This window comes from Chinchilla lanigera, unplaced genomic scaffold (assembly GCF_000276665.1).
Source record: "Chinchilla lanigera isolate Chin_1 unplaced genomic scaffold, ChiLan1.0 scaffold00013, whole genome shotgun sequence".
NCBI classification, from domain to species: Eukaryota; Metazoa; Chordata; class Mammalia; order Rodentia; family Chinchillidae; genus Chinchilla; species Chinchilla lanigera.
Genome location: NW_004955414.1, coordinates 22,502,776 through 22,518,228, shown reverse-complemented (window position 1 = coordinate 22,518,228; position 15,453 = coordinate 22,502,776). Strand labels below are relative to the sequence as shown.

Here is a 15,453-nt window from a genome sequence, read left to right as displayed (position 1 = left end):
CCTGTTTCTACCCAGGGCTGTCCTTTTCCTTTTCACTCCAGCTTATGTTCTCTCTAACCCTTCAGTTTAACCCACATGCATATCCAGGAAGGGAGCTATTTTATCTAGAGACAGAGATATATTCTTTATTGATATTCTTCCTAATTTCACGTAAAATACTGATTAAATTTATACAGCAATAAATGGAAACAGATAGTGCATATGTCTGGAAGGTCAACAGTAAGGAAACTACAACAGTTACTAAACCCCCTCAGATATGCTGTTGAAGGAAACAAGAGGCGATCCGCTTGTAAATGTGTGAATTTTAAACTTTAGCCCACTGCTTGACTCTTCATAAACTTCTGGCAATTATTTTCTTATTCTGCTTTAGAACTACTCAAGTGTTTCCTTGCCACAATCCAACACTTCTCTCTCAGCCCAATGGAAATCCACGTCTGAAAATCCCTTCGATCTCCCTCTTTCCCAGGACCAGTTGCTGCTCTACTTTCATTGTCCCCAGTATTAATCCATTCAGACTGTCCTCTGCTGCCTCCTATTACTAAAATTATCTGTCTCACCTAGGAAGAAACATTGTGATGGTTGTAGGTATACATCTTGCTATGGCTTGTGTCTGCATGTCCCCCCAAATCCTCATGCAGTCATGGGCAAGCTTCTAGTTTTTCATTGATCCATAGTCCAACGCTGGAATTATGGATGTGAGTGCTACACTTGCTCCCGGGGCAGGTAGTTTGCATACAATATAAGGGAGGGAAAAAGCCTTGCTCTCTGCCACTCCTCCCCTTTTTGCTCTTGTTGATTTTGCTGGTTTTTGCCACCATGAACGTTGCCCTTTGCCATATTGCACTCTGTCTTGGAGCCAGTCAAGTATGGACTGAAACATCCACAAACTGTGAGCTACATAAACCTTTCCTTCCTTAATTTTGGGCATCAGGTATTTTGTCCCAGGAATGAGAGAAAAGTAACCAAGACACAGAGCAAGACACCATCTCCACATGAAAAAATAAAAAAAAAAAGAACTTAATATAAACTGTGATTGTATTGTTTTCCAGAATAAAGTTCCTAAAGCAAAGATATAGCCAGGTCATTCCTATAGGACAAATCTACTCACTGGGCAAACTGACTAATCACACACATATGTCCCTCTGAAGAATATGGTACAAGAATTTAGTCTTGTTACACTATCATGCATAATTTAAGAATAAGATTTGTTTAGACTAGATTTGTTAAGTCTAAGATTTGCAAAATGTTCCTTTCTTTTTAACATGCCCCAAATGACTATCTCTATGCTCTTGTTTCTATTATAGTCTACTTTAGTTATCTTTTCTGATCTATTGATGTTTGCTAAAATTATATAACCTGATAATAAATCTTGTTTCAGTAGTCAATTTATAGTGTTCTCAATCTTCAAATAAGGTTTTATCTTTACTTTTCATCTCCACAGCATTTTCTTCATTATATCTCAAAATAACCATTTTTATTGAACTTTTAAAACTGTTACTCCTGTAGTTGTGATATCATGTTATTGAATTGCCAAACTTTTTAAGGAATGCACTTACTTTTACATATTTTGTGAAGTATTAGCTTAATGCTTGCAGACTAATTATGAAGAAACAAAAAATAGGCTGAGAAACAAAACTGGGAGCTTAGAGGCAACAAAAAAATGAGGAAATATAGATCCCCCAACCTCTTCTCCTTTACTCATACATCAGAAGTCCAAGTTCTCTGGCCTTTGGACTCTGAGACTGACAAAAGACACCCCAGGTCTTGGGCATTTGGCTTTGGACTGAGAACTACACCACCACTGGATTTTCTAGTTCTCCAGCCTTCCCACTTGGACTGAATCGTGCTACTGACTTGTCATGCACTCCAGTTTGTAGATAGCCTGTTTTGGAACTTCTCAAACTCAATAACCACATGATCAATCCCTTCTCATGTATCTATGCCTACATATTTATCTATATCCCATTGGTTCTATCTTTCTGGAGAATCCTAACCAATATAATCATGCATACCTAGTTTTTAAGTATTGCTTTCTAACATATATTCCTCTCTTTTTAACATGTGTTCTCTTACCCATCTCTGTGATTTTTTTTTATGATAGTCTCTTTTTTGACATCTTTTTAGTCCCTTATTACTTATAGAAAATATACATCCTATATAAATTAAAGTAGTACTTCAGTAGAATTAAATTTATGAAATGTTATTAAGTATTAGGTAATTGCCTTTACTTTTGACCCTTATACTTTTTCTTTATCATGTCTTAAAATATTCTTTTCAAATAGTTATTCTTTTATTTGTGGTATCTTCTTAGTGAACTGTCAGATCTTTTAAGTCAGGAACTAAGTTTCCCTCATCTTGTGAAGTCTGAGCACAGAGCTTGTACAGAGCAGCAGTCACACTCTGACAGAGAAAGCACAAAAAGGAAAGGGTTTTAGAGTTATGGTGCCAGTCAAAGTCTTCCAAAAACTTTAAAATGTCAGCAAACATATCCTCTAAAGGGCACTATCTTCCATCCAGCATCTGAATGCTCTCTTCAGGTCCTTCTTTCTTAGACTGAATATGATTCAATTCAACATGGAAGACATAACCAAATAGAACACAGAGATGACCATATCTTTTTCATTCATAGTCTTGGAATTGGGTCTTATGTAGGTAAATGTTCAAGAGCCACAGCACAGCATTGAGTTATACACTAACACTTTTAATAATAATGTTCATAATGATTAATATAAAGAGAAACTTACTTTCTGTGACAATGTGGTCAATACATCTAGGTAGCATGCTCAAGTTTATAAAATTATGTAGGTTGACTGAATTCTAACCTTTGAAATCTGACCAAGTGACCCAAAATGTACTATACTATCACCCTGCTACACGGAAAAAATTTCTCTATATACGAACAGGAGTGCTGCACAAGAACATATCAACTCAGTGAAATATGTGCCTCTATTAAAAATAAAAGGAAATTCATCTAAATAGGTACAGAGTTTGCAGGAGATTTGCCTACTTCTAGAATATTGACTATAGTTAATTTTTTAAATTTTTTAATTTATATTTTTAACTTGTTTCTAATTCATTTTCTAATACATAAAAGTATTAATGAGGTACCATAACATTATGTTTCAGCAGGGGTGTACAAACCTTAGTATTTAAATTAGGATACACATTTATCTCCTCAAACATTTAACTTTTTTATGGCAAGAACTTTTTAAATCCTTTCTTCTAGCTTTTGAGAAGTACAATACATTATTATGATCTGCAGTCACCCTTGCACACTGCATCTTCTTCTCTTACCTGACTAAAACTCAGGGTCCACCGAACAGCATTGCTCTAGCAGTCTTGACCCCCATTCTCTCCTGCTTCTGTAACCATCATTTTATTTTCAACAACTATGAGGACAATTTAAAAGTAACTTCTTTTACTATTATAAATAAAGTAGTTATAGTACTGTTTTATTTTGAGGGAAAAAATAGAAAAAGAGTTCACTAATTCCAACAAACAGAAATATCGCCCCAAAATACTATCATTCATGATCAGTCATGTTATTTTTGATCATCAAAATGGAACACATAGCTTTTTTATATAGGTTTTGCTCTAAAGAGAGTTTTAAATAAACTAGTAGTTGTATAGCATATTAAATTTCCCAAGAAATTAAAGTATATTTTCCCTTTTTTAAGTTTTTTATTGTATCTCTAACAGATTTAAAAGAATGGAAAATGGCATGCACTTAGGAACTAGCATGTGATATTTTTATGCATGTATAAATTGTATACTTTTAAAGTCAGAAACACATGACATAAATATGAACTCTTTGCATTGTTATAAATGTCCAGGCAGGTTTACTAACTGGAAAAGCATTGTTCTGTTCTATTTGTGTGCTTTTATTTATTTACCATAACCCTTGGTGATGGTATGTCCTATGTTTGTATGAGGATTTCATTAACTTCTTTACTGCTTTAATTTGAAGCACTAGGAGATATTCCCATTGAAATACACACACACACACACACACACACACACACATGCAAGCATGCACATATGCACAAACTTGCTAGACCACCCATAACAACCAAACTTGGAGAGAGGAAAAGAATATACATGACACATAAACACACAAACTACTAATTGGTATATTAGACAAGATTGTGAGTGCTCATCTAATCTTTTAAAATGATTAATTCATCTGAAAGTTGCACAAATCTCAAAAGTCATCTTCCAAAGGCAGCGAAGTAGTCTTTCTTCGGTTGCACATTTGAAACTATTTTTTTCTGCTTCTTATTTTGGTCCAATATGGGCTAAAAAAATCTAGGATCATTTGGTCATACCATTACAACCTCTCAACAAAGCAGTTGCCTAGAGAAACAGAGTAAAATTTAAAAACCAGGAACAGCAATGTTAAACAGTAGAAACCACACTCTATGAAATATAGAGAGAAGATTAAAAGAGCATTTGACAAACATGATTACATTTCTATACTTCTGTATTAAAAGACACATTTTTAACTACATTAGTTTGTGATAAGAATTTGATGCATAAGACAATCTTTTGACATTGAAGAGGAATTAATTTTGGAGATCTACCTAGAGGGTAGGGTGTGTCTGCACAATATATTTTCCAAAGATCCTCTCCAAAGCTCCCATGACCTCCTTATTCCTCAGGCTGTAAATGAGGGGGTTCAGGGCTGGGGTGACAATCGTGTAGAAAGCAGAGGTGATGTTATCCTGTTTGGGATTGTGGAAGGAACTGGGTAGGACGTACATGAGTGTAGCCGCCCCATAAAACATACCTACCACAGTCAGGTGGGAAGAGCAAGTGACAAGAGCTTTCTTCCTCCCATCCTTTGAGGGTATGTGGAGCACAGTGAGCAGAATCAGAATGTAGGAGGCAATAATGGTAGAAAGAGGGAGTAAAAGGAAAGTCACACCTGTCACATAAACCATGAGCTCATATCTGGAGGTGTCTGCACAGGCCAGCTTCAGCAAGTTTGGAATCTCACAGAAAAGGTGTCTGATTTCCCGAGACATGCAAAAGGGATAGTGCATGGTGTACACTGTATGTCCTAAAGCATTCAGGGATGCCAGGATCCAGGATGAGACCACCATGAACCAGCAGACTCTAGGTCTCATGAAGATCATGTAGTTCAGAGGGTGACAAATGGCCACATATCTGTCATAGGCCATGAAGGCCAGTAGGAGGTCCTCTGCACCACCCAGTGTCAGTGCCAGGAACATCTGCAGGGCACAGCCTCCAAAGGAGATGCTGTTTTCTCTGTGCAGGAAATCCATGAGGGCCTTAGGAGTGACAACCGATGTGAACAGGAGGTCCATGAGAGACAGCTGCCCAAGCAGGAGGTACATGGGCACATGGAGCTGGATATCCACTGTGATGACCAGGAGCAACAGGCCATTGCTGATCAGGGCCACCATGTACAGGGCCGTGATTATGGCACAGAGAAGTTCAGGAGACCCACTGTCCTTCAGGATCCCCACCAAGATGAAGTCACTTCCTAAGGTAGAGTTGAGCTCCATTCTGTGTGGTTTCTTTAGTTGTCTAGAACAACATGATTTGTTAGTGGAATTTTGTAAGAAGCTCAGCCTACTTTGGATTGTTCTAGAACACTGTGGGATGGACAATAGAACTCCCATGAAGTATTTTATCTTTCACTTAGTTAAATATTCCCCCTGGTTTGTGAATTTTTCAACGCTTTTATTGACTATGATGAGTCATCAGCTAACCAGGTGTGAATTGTGAATTTAAAATTTACCTTATTGGGTCAGGGATATAGCTCAGTGGTGCTGTGCCTGCCTGGCAAGCATGAGGTCCTGAGTTCAATTCCCCATACCAAAACAAAAATTACTTTATTTAAGGTATTGAGGAGAATAAGTCCTGTAAACATCTTTGTAAATGTTTGAAAACATTCCTGTCTTCATAATAATCAGACACACTTGGCATTTGTTTAAAATGTGTGTGTGTGTTTTTTTTTGTTTTTTTTTTTTTTTTTCTTAAAATCTACTTGGAGTAGCAGTTCAGTTTTCAATATGTTATTCCTAAAAATCTCTTTACCATTTTCTCACTCTGACCACGTTTCCCTTTACTTTATGGCCATATTTTTTGATAGCTACAACAGAAGAATCTCTGGCTCTTAGACCACTAGATCTCTTGCATAATTCAACCATTCTCACCTTCAGAATGGGTGGACTGCTAGTCTGCTGGGGATAGGGAGAATTCTGGGTTTATTCAATTTATTCTGGGTTTATTTGATGACATAGATCTGAAGGTAAAACTGTTCACAATTTTAAGGTAATGGTAATATTTTTCCTCAAGAAGAGGCAAGAATAAAAGGGAGGGGCTGGGGATTTAGCTCAGCGGCCAAAGCGCCTGCCTGGCAAGTGCAAGGTAGTGAGCTCGGTTCCCGGTACCGGAGAAAAACCAAAACCAAAAAATAAATAAATAAATAAATAAAATAAAAAAAGAATAAAAGGGAAAATGATGGGATATTTTGATGCATGGTAGTCATTATGCTTAGGACAAATGATAAAATGAGTGACATAAAAAGGACACATTTTAGGAAAAGGCCAAAGCCATATTATAAGCATTATTCAAGATGTTCAACAACATCTGAGCATGCAAAACAGGTCCCTGTGCCTTGCAAATCTTAGCAATATGTGGACAGTTATTGTCCTACTGACTCCCAAACCCATTTGATAGTATCTGGGAAGGAGACTGAGGAGCAAATGACATGGAATGTGTAGGGTGTATGTGGCAACATCCACTTAGCTTGCTCTTGTGAACTCAGGTCTTGCACAGTTGGATCAAAGGCATTCCAGAAGAGAGAGAAGATAATTCATGACCAAACGGTTTCTCTTTCCTTCCTGTTATCCCCACCTATTCCTCCTATCTTTTGTTTATGTTACCAGCCAGGTTATCTCAGAGGTAGGACTTTTAAGAGGTAGAATCATAAAAACCTCACACTGGAAGGCACATATATTTCCTTTTTTTCACTCAGTAAATATTAAGGACCTATACCGTATCAGGTACCATACTTGATACACTGATTTTACAGATGTGAAAAACTAATCACACAAGCACATCATCCAATGGTGATGGTGAATGTCTGAAGGAAAATATGACTTATTGTAAGACTATATAGAGTCACCTCTCAGAGGAAGTGTTATATAAGCTATAGGCTGAGGATGAACAGGAAATAATTTAATATGGATCATGGGATAATAAAAAAGAGAAAGGCATCATAAACTTCAGGACATTGTGAAAAACCAAAAAAATAAAGGGATGTCTTTCCAGCACTTCTCCCACAGTGCTGGATGAGGATCCATCCAGAGAAATACATTCTTTAAAATGATGTCTTATAATTTGTTGGAGAGTCAGACCTTTCCTTTGCTTCACCAAATTCAAATTGTAGTTCTAACCTGAGAAACATTGACTGGAATAACTTCCTTGCCTATTGACAACTAAAAGGTATATTCAAAATGACTCTGAGTGTTTTTTACGGTGAATATCAGACTTAGAATGTTCTTGTTTCACTGACTAAAACACAAGTGGATAGACAAATAAAGAGAGGAAAATGATGAGCTGAACATATTCATCCGGATGTCTACACAAAACTTTAGATAATATACCAAAGAAGTATGAGTTGCTGTACTCAGGACTCTGCAACCTATGTACCTTCCACTTACCTCTGATTTAAGATTTTACCTCCCCCACCACTTCCACTTGCTGATTTCTCCCCTCCGGGGCCCTCTACAGAGAAAGAACAGAGAAAAACACACCAACGCAAATGGAGAACTTCTGGTGATTTGTAGAAACTCTAAAGCAACAGCAGTCAGGAGAGGCTGATATTATTAGAGGAGCATTGTTACATTTAATGGGAAATCCTGGACAAGAGAATAAAGCTAAAATTATGTAAGCATATTTTTCTTTTCTCTCTGTCCTTATGTATTTATTTTTTTATTGTTTTCAGTTGGATTTTGGTGGCACTTTTAGTGTTAACCAAGTATGTAGAGAAGAGGAACTTCAAATAATATTACATAGTCCTCTTTTAAGGTACTAATCATTTTGGGGCCCATATCAAATGCTTGAAGGCCAGGAAAATGTAGGTATACATTTTAAGTATCCATAATCAAGAGTGCTAGAAATTCAGAGTCAGCCAGTGGTATAGAATAATTAAAAGTATCCCTACATGTACAAGGTTGGCTCATGTGAAAGATGCCTAGACTGTAGAGGGCTGAATGAGCAATAAAGCCCAAGGACCTATAGCATTCAAGAAACAGAGCAGTGTAAAGTTTTGATCCATTTTGTTAAGACTTATCAACTCTACATATATCTCCAAACCAGACAGAGTTCTTATCTCAAAAAGGAATCAGAGTTGCTAGACCACACCAACTGCCCTAGGATTTACTTCAGGGATGAAAAGACCTAAGGCATTGAAGCAAGGGTAAGTGGTTATTCTGGCAGGATGGGGTGTAGGAGGGTGTATAGCTGTGGCTGGGATCAGAGGTAAATTGAAGATTTGATTAGGAGACAATCACTGATATGGCCATTTCAGGCTGGCAAAAGAATGGCTGCAGATCAGAACCTAGGGCAGGATCTTAAGAAAGCAAGATGCAGGCTCCTCAGAAGGTCTGTCATCCACTGTCTTTGTGAGGAAGGGTTTCATAGCTACGGGGGCAATTCTGAGGGAGTTTTGGGGTCAGTGTACTCACATTTTCCTATATTCTTCTCCTGCTGGAGTCCATGATAAAGATGAACACAAGGCTTTGGGGAAAGAGGTATTGGAGGAGCTACTCAAAGAATCACCAGGGCCTAACTTCATCATCCCTGGGGCAACAGTGACCCTGACCTTGTCCTTGGGGACCTTTCAGTCTCTTCTCCTCAGGTGATAGGACCTCCCCTGAGAATGCTACTTCAGGAAAGTGAATTTTAATGAATTCTCCAGGGCCTGTCTCCTCACTAGCCAATTCTGAGAACTTCTCCAGGTAAATGGGCTCTGAGGCCTAGACTTGTTTTGACCCCCATGGTCTTGCTGAGGCTGTCCTGCTTAAATTGATGGTATCTGTGACTAACCCCAGAAGTAGGGACGTCTGTCCAGCCTGTCCAGCCTGTCCAACTTTAAAGTGTGTCTCATGATTTCTCCAAGGGCTGTCACTCTCTGTCTCTTTCTTTGTGCTTCTTGCCTGGGCTATTATTACCTACAGGGAAATTTAACAATCAACTTCTGCTAATATCAGGTCCCTCTTACTGATCTTTAATTAGTATCCTGCACTGTTTTATTGGATGTTTCTATGAATTTTCAGTTCTTTCTTCCTTATTTCTATTCCTCACACACATGCACGCATGTTCATATGCCTGCATGTTCCGTTTCCAGAGGGCTCAGATATTCTGAGTTCTGGAATGATGTCACAGCAACAGTTATCAACTATCCCTGCTTTAGTTCTGGCTTTCCTCATCTCACACTGTTCTTTGCTTTATCTTCCTCATGTTTCACCCTCTCTTTATTTATTCATTTTACCAATTATTCTTGAAACACTGCTACTGGAATTTTCATATATTTTGCTTTCAACATTAAGAAAATTAAAACATGAGAGAGCAGATCCATTCCCATGTGAGAGTGCAGAACATGTTTGGCATCCACCCCTGCAAATGAAAGAGTGGATTCAGAGCAGTGTTCCCTCCATGTGAGAGACCAGACCCAGTACAGCGCTCCATCCCTCAAGTGAAAGAGCAGACCACCATGAGAGGAGCAGTGTCCTGGTCAGGTCAGGGCAGTAGAAGTAAAAATTAACTAACCAACCCATTCTACAAGTAGACAACCCAGGGAATGATGGGAGAAACCAGACCCCACAACTGTCAGCATTAAATCAACCAGCCCACTTGAACCCCAGCCTAGTGGCCTATATCCAAGAGAGACAAGAGATCATGGTAGAAAACAATAAAACTGAAGACACACACAGAAAAAGAATGAATGAATTAAATATTTGATTCTTCTTGATAATAAATAAACAAAACCTTATTAAAATATAATAAGACCACAAAAGCGGAGAAAAGAGCCAAATAAATCCAATTAGAAATAAAAAAGGTGAAATCATAATGGACACTGACAAAGCCAAGAGACTGACAACAACTTAGAGAATTCACAAAAAAATAATAGATTCATATGAACTGCCAAACTGAACCAAGGAGATTTAAAAATCCTGAATAATCCTATAACAGGCAATGAAATTAAAACAGTAATTTGAATTCCTACCAAAAAACCCTAGGTGCACATGGGCTCACAGTTGAATTCTACAAAACCTCAGGAAAGTCCTAAGACCAATATTCATCAAGATTTCTAATGAAATTTAAAGTAAAGAAGTACTCTCAAAATCTTTCCTAGAAGCTAATATTATATTGATTCCAAACCAGAAAATGATCCAACCAAAACATAAAACTGTAGACCAATCCCTTTAATGAGTATAGATGTAAAAATCCTCTATAAGACACTGGCAAATAGAACACAACAAATTATTCAAAAAATCATACATCACAACCAAGTAAACTTCATCCCAGGGATGCAAGGACAGTCCAACATACATGAATCTGTTAATGTAGAACATCACATAGAAGCAGGGACAAAAATCACATGAGCATCTCAACAGATGAAGAAAAAGCCTTGGAAAAAATCCAAAATCCTTTCATGATAAGAGCAGTGAAAAAAATAGTTATAGAAGGATCAATGGGCTGTTGGACATAAATGTTGATAGTTGTGGAGTCTGACTGCACTTAGTCTGATAAAAGACATTTAGGACACACCTACTACCAACATCATATTAAGTGGGAAAAAGCAGAAAACCTTAACTATAAAATCAGAAACAAGACAAGGACGTCCTCTATTACCACTCCTATTAAACACAGCATTTGGAACATTAGCAAGAGCAATTAGGCAAGAAAAGAAAAAAATAGGACTATGTATAAGGATGGATGATCCTCTACTTAGAAAATCCCAAAAACTCTACCAAAAGACTTACTACTTATGACCAAATTTAGTAACGTAGCAGGATACAAAATCAACACACACAAAAAACAGCATTCTTGTAAGCTAATAATGAACCCATTGATAAATAATTTTTTAAAATGCCACTCACAGTAGCACCAATAAAAATTAAATACTTAGGAATTAACTAAGAAAGTGAAAGACCTGTGCAATAAAAGCGTAGTATTTGTAAAAGGAAATTTAAGAGGACATCAAAAATGGAAAAATATCCCCCATGTTCCAGCATAGGCAGAACAAGTAGAGTCAAAATGGCCATCCTTTCAAAATTCATATACAGATTGAACACAATTCCATTCAAAGTCCAACAGCATTCTTCACAGAACTGAAGAAAACAATCCTAAAATTCATATGGAATCAGAGACCCAAAATAGCAAAAGTAATCCCAGATACAAACAGCAAAGCAGAAAGCATCATAATCATGGATTTGAATTAAAAAAATATGGATTATATTAAAAAGCTACCATGATAAAAAAAAAAAACAGCATGGTTCTAGCATAAAAACAGAGATGAAGAGCAACATATAGAATAGAGGAGGTAGGAAACAACTTCAAGTACATTCTATTATTTGCTCTTTGATAAAGAAACTAAAAACACGTTGGAGGAAAGATAGCCTCTTTAATAAATGGTGCTGGGAAAATTGGTTATCCACATGTAAAAGGCTAAATTAGGTTGTGTATCTCTCACTGTGTACTAAACCAAAATCAAAATGAGTTTAAGAACTAAATGTTAAACCAGAAACACTTCATCTGCTGGAGGACACAACAGGCAAAACTCTTCAATTCATAGTCATAAGCAAGGACTTTCTGAACAGAACTCCATTTGCACAAGAAATAGTTCTGAAAATCAATGAATAAGATTATATTGAATTAAAAATGTAATTCATGGCAACAGACACAAGAAGCAGAGTGAAAAGACCATCTACAGACTGAGAAAAACAATTTCCCAGCTATTCTTCAGACAGAGGACAAACATCTAGAATATATAAATAACTCAAAAAACTTAGATTATCCCAAAATAAAAGAGCCAATCAAAACAATAGGCCAGCAAAATAAATAGACATGTTGCAGAATAAGAAATACAAATGGATAAAAGTTACATGAATAAATGCTCAGTATCACTGGGTATTAGTGAAATGCAAATTAACACAACACTGAGATTCCATGTTACTCCAGATAGAATTACTGTCATCAAGAAATCAAATAATACAAACCTTCTGGAGGGGCCTTGGACACTGGAAGCCTAGGTGAGTTGCCTGGGGTCCCAGGTCCTTCGGCCCTGCCCCCCACTGCCACCAAGGGAGGGGCATTGGACAGGGGAAGACTTGGTGAGCTGTCTACGAAACCAGAACCTCCAGCCCCACCCACTGCTGCCACCTCCCAAGGGGGCCTTGGACCCAGGAAGCCTGGGTGAGCTGCCTGGGGTCCCAGATCCTCTGGCTCTGCCTCCTGTTGCCAACATGGGAAGGGTCTTAGACTCACCTGGGTGAGCTGTCTGAGAGCCTGGGTCCTCTGGCTCTGCCCCCTGTTGTCATCTCAGGAACGAATCTGAATCCTCAAAAACCTAGGGAGATTTGAAAATGACAAAAAGAAGAAGCAAAATGCAATCTCAGCCAAACACCCAGAACAAGTCCAGGAAACAACAACATGGAAGAACGTGGAAGTCACGCACCTGAAATCTCTGAAATGATAGCAACTGAAGTAAAGAACTAACTACATCACACTATAGAGGAAATCAGGTCAGAAATAATTACTCAGGTAAAAAAAAGAAATGACAACCATAATGAAAGAATTGCTGGGCTTACCAAAAGAAGAAATAGATAAAAAAAAATAGAGGCACACACAAAAATGCTGGAAACCTTGAATGAACAGTATAGGAAAGAATAAGAATGCATGAAACAGATTCAAAGAGACATTCAGAAAATTAAAAATTCCATTGAAAGCTGGAAGAAATGCTTGAATGAAATGGAAGATAGACTCTCAGACCTTGAAGACAGCATTGCAGTGAGTGATCGTGAAAGAAAAGATTTCTTAAAAATAACAAAGGAGCAGCAAATAACAATTCAACAGCTGCAAGATGAGGCAAAGAAAAACAACATAAGGCTGATAGGTGTCAATGAAAGAGCAGGAGACCACATGAATGACATAAAAAGACTATTTGCAGCAGTTATAGCAGAAAATTTCCCAAGCATGGGACAAGAACCTGATATACACATCAGTGAGGCACACAGAATCCCAATTAGCCATAACCAAAATAAATCTACACCTAGACATATAATAATCAAGATCCCAGAAATTGAGCAAAACAACAGGATATTAAAAACTGCTAGAGAAAAATAACAGATCACCTATGAAGAAAAGTCCATCACAATCATGGCAGACTTCCCAACACAGACCATCAAGTCAAGAAGAGCTTGGAGTGAAATATTTCAGATCCTGAAGGAAAACAATTTCCAACTCAGATTACTGTACACCACAAAGCTATCTTTCAAAATTGATGGTGAAATAAGATACTTCCACGACAAAGATCAACTGAAGAAATTCATAAACACCAAACCAATCCTACAAAGAGTGCTGAAAGATTTTCTACGCACAGATACAAATGACCACAATCTCAAAACCAGCAATAGAAAGGAACTACCAAGCAAGGTAAGCAGTTAAACAGAGGGGAAAGTACAGAACCAACAGTGGGAAAATAACATGACAAGCATAAGGCAATACATATCATTAATAAACATAAGTCAATACATATCATCAATAACCATTAATGTAAATGGCATCAATTCACCAATTAAAAGAAACAGATTGGCAGAGCAGATCAAGAAACAAAGTCCAACAATATGCTACATACAAAAAATGCATTTAACTCAAAAAGAAATCCATAGACTGAAAGTCAAAGGATGGAAAACAATACTCCATGTGACAGGAACCCAGAAAAAAGCAGGAGTAGCTATTCTGTTAGCAGACCATGCAAACTTCAAACCAACAACAATCAAAAGAGGTAAAGAATGTCACTATATTCTTGCTAAGGGAAAACTGCAAGAGGAGGAGAGAACAATTATAAATATATATGCACCAAATGTAGGTGCACCCAATTATATAAGGCAAATTTTAACAGACATGAAAGACAAATAAGTAATAACACAATTGTAACAGGGGATTTTACCACCACATTGTCACAAAGACATAGATCAACTACACAAAAAATGAGCAAAGAAAAAACAGAACTAAAGCAAACCTGTGAACAAATGAACTTAGTAGACTTTTACAGAGTATTCCACCCAACAACATTAGAATATACATTCTTCTCAGCTGCATATGGGACATTCTCTAAAATAGACCACATGTTAGCATACAGAACATGCTTAAGTAAATACAAAGGAATTGAAATTATCCCATGTGTATTATCAGTCCATAGTGCAATGAAACTGGAAATAAGTGATAAAACAAATCACAAACACTCCATTAACATATGGAAATTAAATAACACCATCCTGAACAGCCAATGGGTCACAGAAGAAATTAAAGTAGAAATTAAACACTATTTACAATCAAATGAAAATGCAGATACAAACTACCAGAACCCATGGGATGCAATGAAAGCAGTCCTCAGAGGGAAATTTATAGCAGTGGATTCCCACATCAGGAAAACAGAATGAAAACAAATAAACAACCTTATGTTACACCTCAAACTTCTATAAAAAGAAGAGCAAGTCAATCCCAAAGCCCAAAGAAGGGAGGAAATTATAAAGATCAGAACATAAGTTAATGCAATTGAAACTAAGAAAATAATACAAAGAATTAATGACTCAAAGAGTTGGTTCTTTGAAAAAATAAACAAAATTGATAAATCCCTAGCCAATCTTATAAAAAAAAAATGGAAAGAAAAAACTAAAATACATGCAATAAGGAATGAAAGGAGTGATACCATTATAGATCCTATAGAAATTCAGAAGATCATCAATATCTACTTTGAAAATCTTTATTCTCATTGGATGGAAAATACAGAAGAAATGGACAGATTGCTACACACATATGAATTACCAAAGCCAAAAGAAGAAGATATAAAAATCTTGAATAAGCCAATATCAGCCAATGCAACTGAAAATATAATAAAAAACTTACCAAAAACAAAAAAAAGCCCAGGTCCTGATGGATTCAGAGATGAATTCTACAATAAATTTAGAGAAGATTTAATACCAATTTTTCTCAAACTCTTTAAAGAAATAGAAAGAAAAGCAATTCTCCCAAACTCATTGCTAGAAGCAAGTATTATTCTGATACCAAAACCAGAAAAAGAACTAACCAAAAAAGAGAACTATAGGCCAATCTCCCTAATGAACATAAATCCTACAAAAAATTCTCAATAAAATACTAGCTAATAGAATGCAGCAAATCATCAAGAAGATA

General features: G+C 36.9%; 1 protein-coding gene across 3 annotated transcripts; it reads right to left on the bottom strand.

Moving 5' to 3' along the window:
* Window positions 1–4,143: 4,143 nt before the first annotated feature.
* LOC102030062 (olfactory receptor 2AG2-like) lies at window positions 4,144–9,376 on the bottom strand. Of its 3 annotated transcripts, none has more exons than XM_005380174.1 (3): window positions 8,721–9,376; window positions 4,791–5,550; window positions 4,144–4,353 (listed from the first exon to the last, which is right to left on the bottom strand). In XM_005380174.1, the coding sequence occupies exons 1-3, from the start codon at window positions 8,831–8,833 to the stop codon at window positions 4,312–4,314; spliced, it is 915 nt and encodes a 304-aa protein (XP_005380231.1). In that variant the 5' UTR covers window positions 8,834–9,376; the 3' UTR covers window positions 4,144–4,311. The 3 variants fall into 3 exon arrangements, with proteins under 3 accessions (XP_005380231.1, XP_013367535.1, XP_005380230.1); XM_013512081.1 differs by lacking the exon at window positions 4,144–4,353 and adding an exon at window positions 7,695–7,758 and having other exon boundaries at window positions 4,519–5,550; window positions 8,721–8,808; XM_005380173.1 differs by lacking the exon at window positions 4,144–4,353 and having other exon boundaries at window positions 4,519–5,550.
* Between the last annotated feature and the right edge of the window lie 6,077 nt (window positions 9,377–15,453).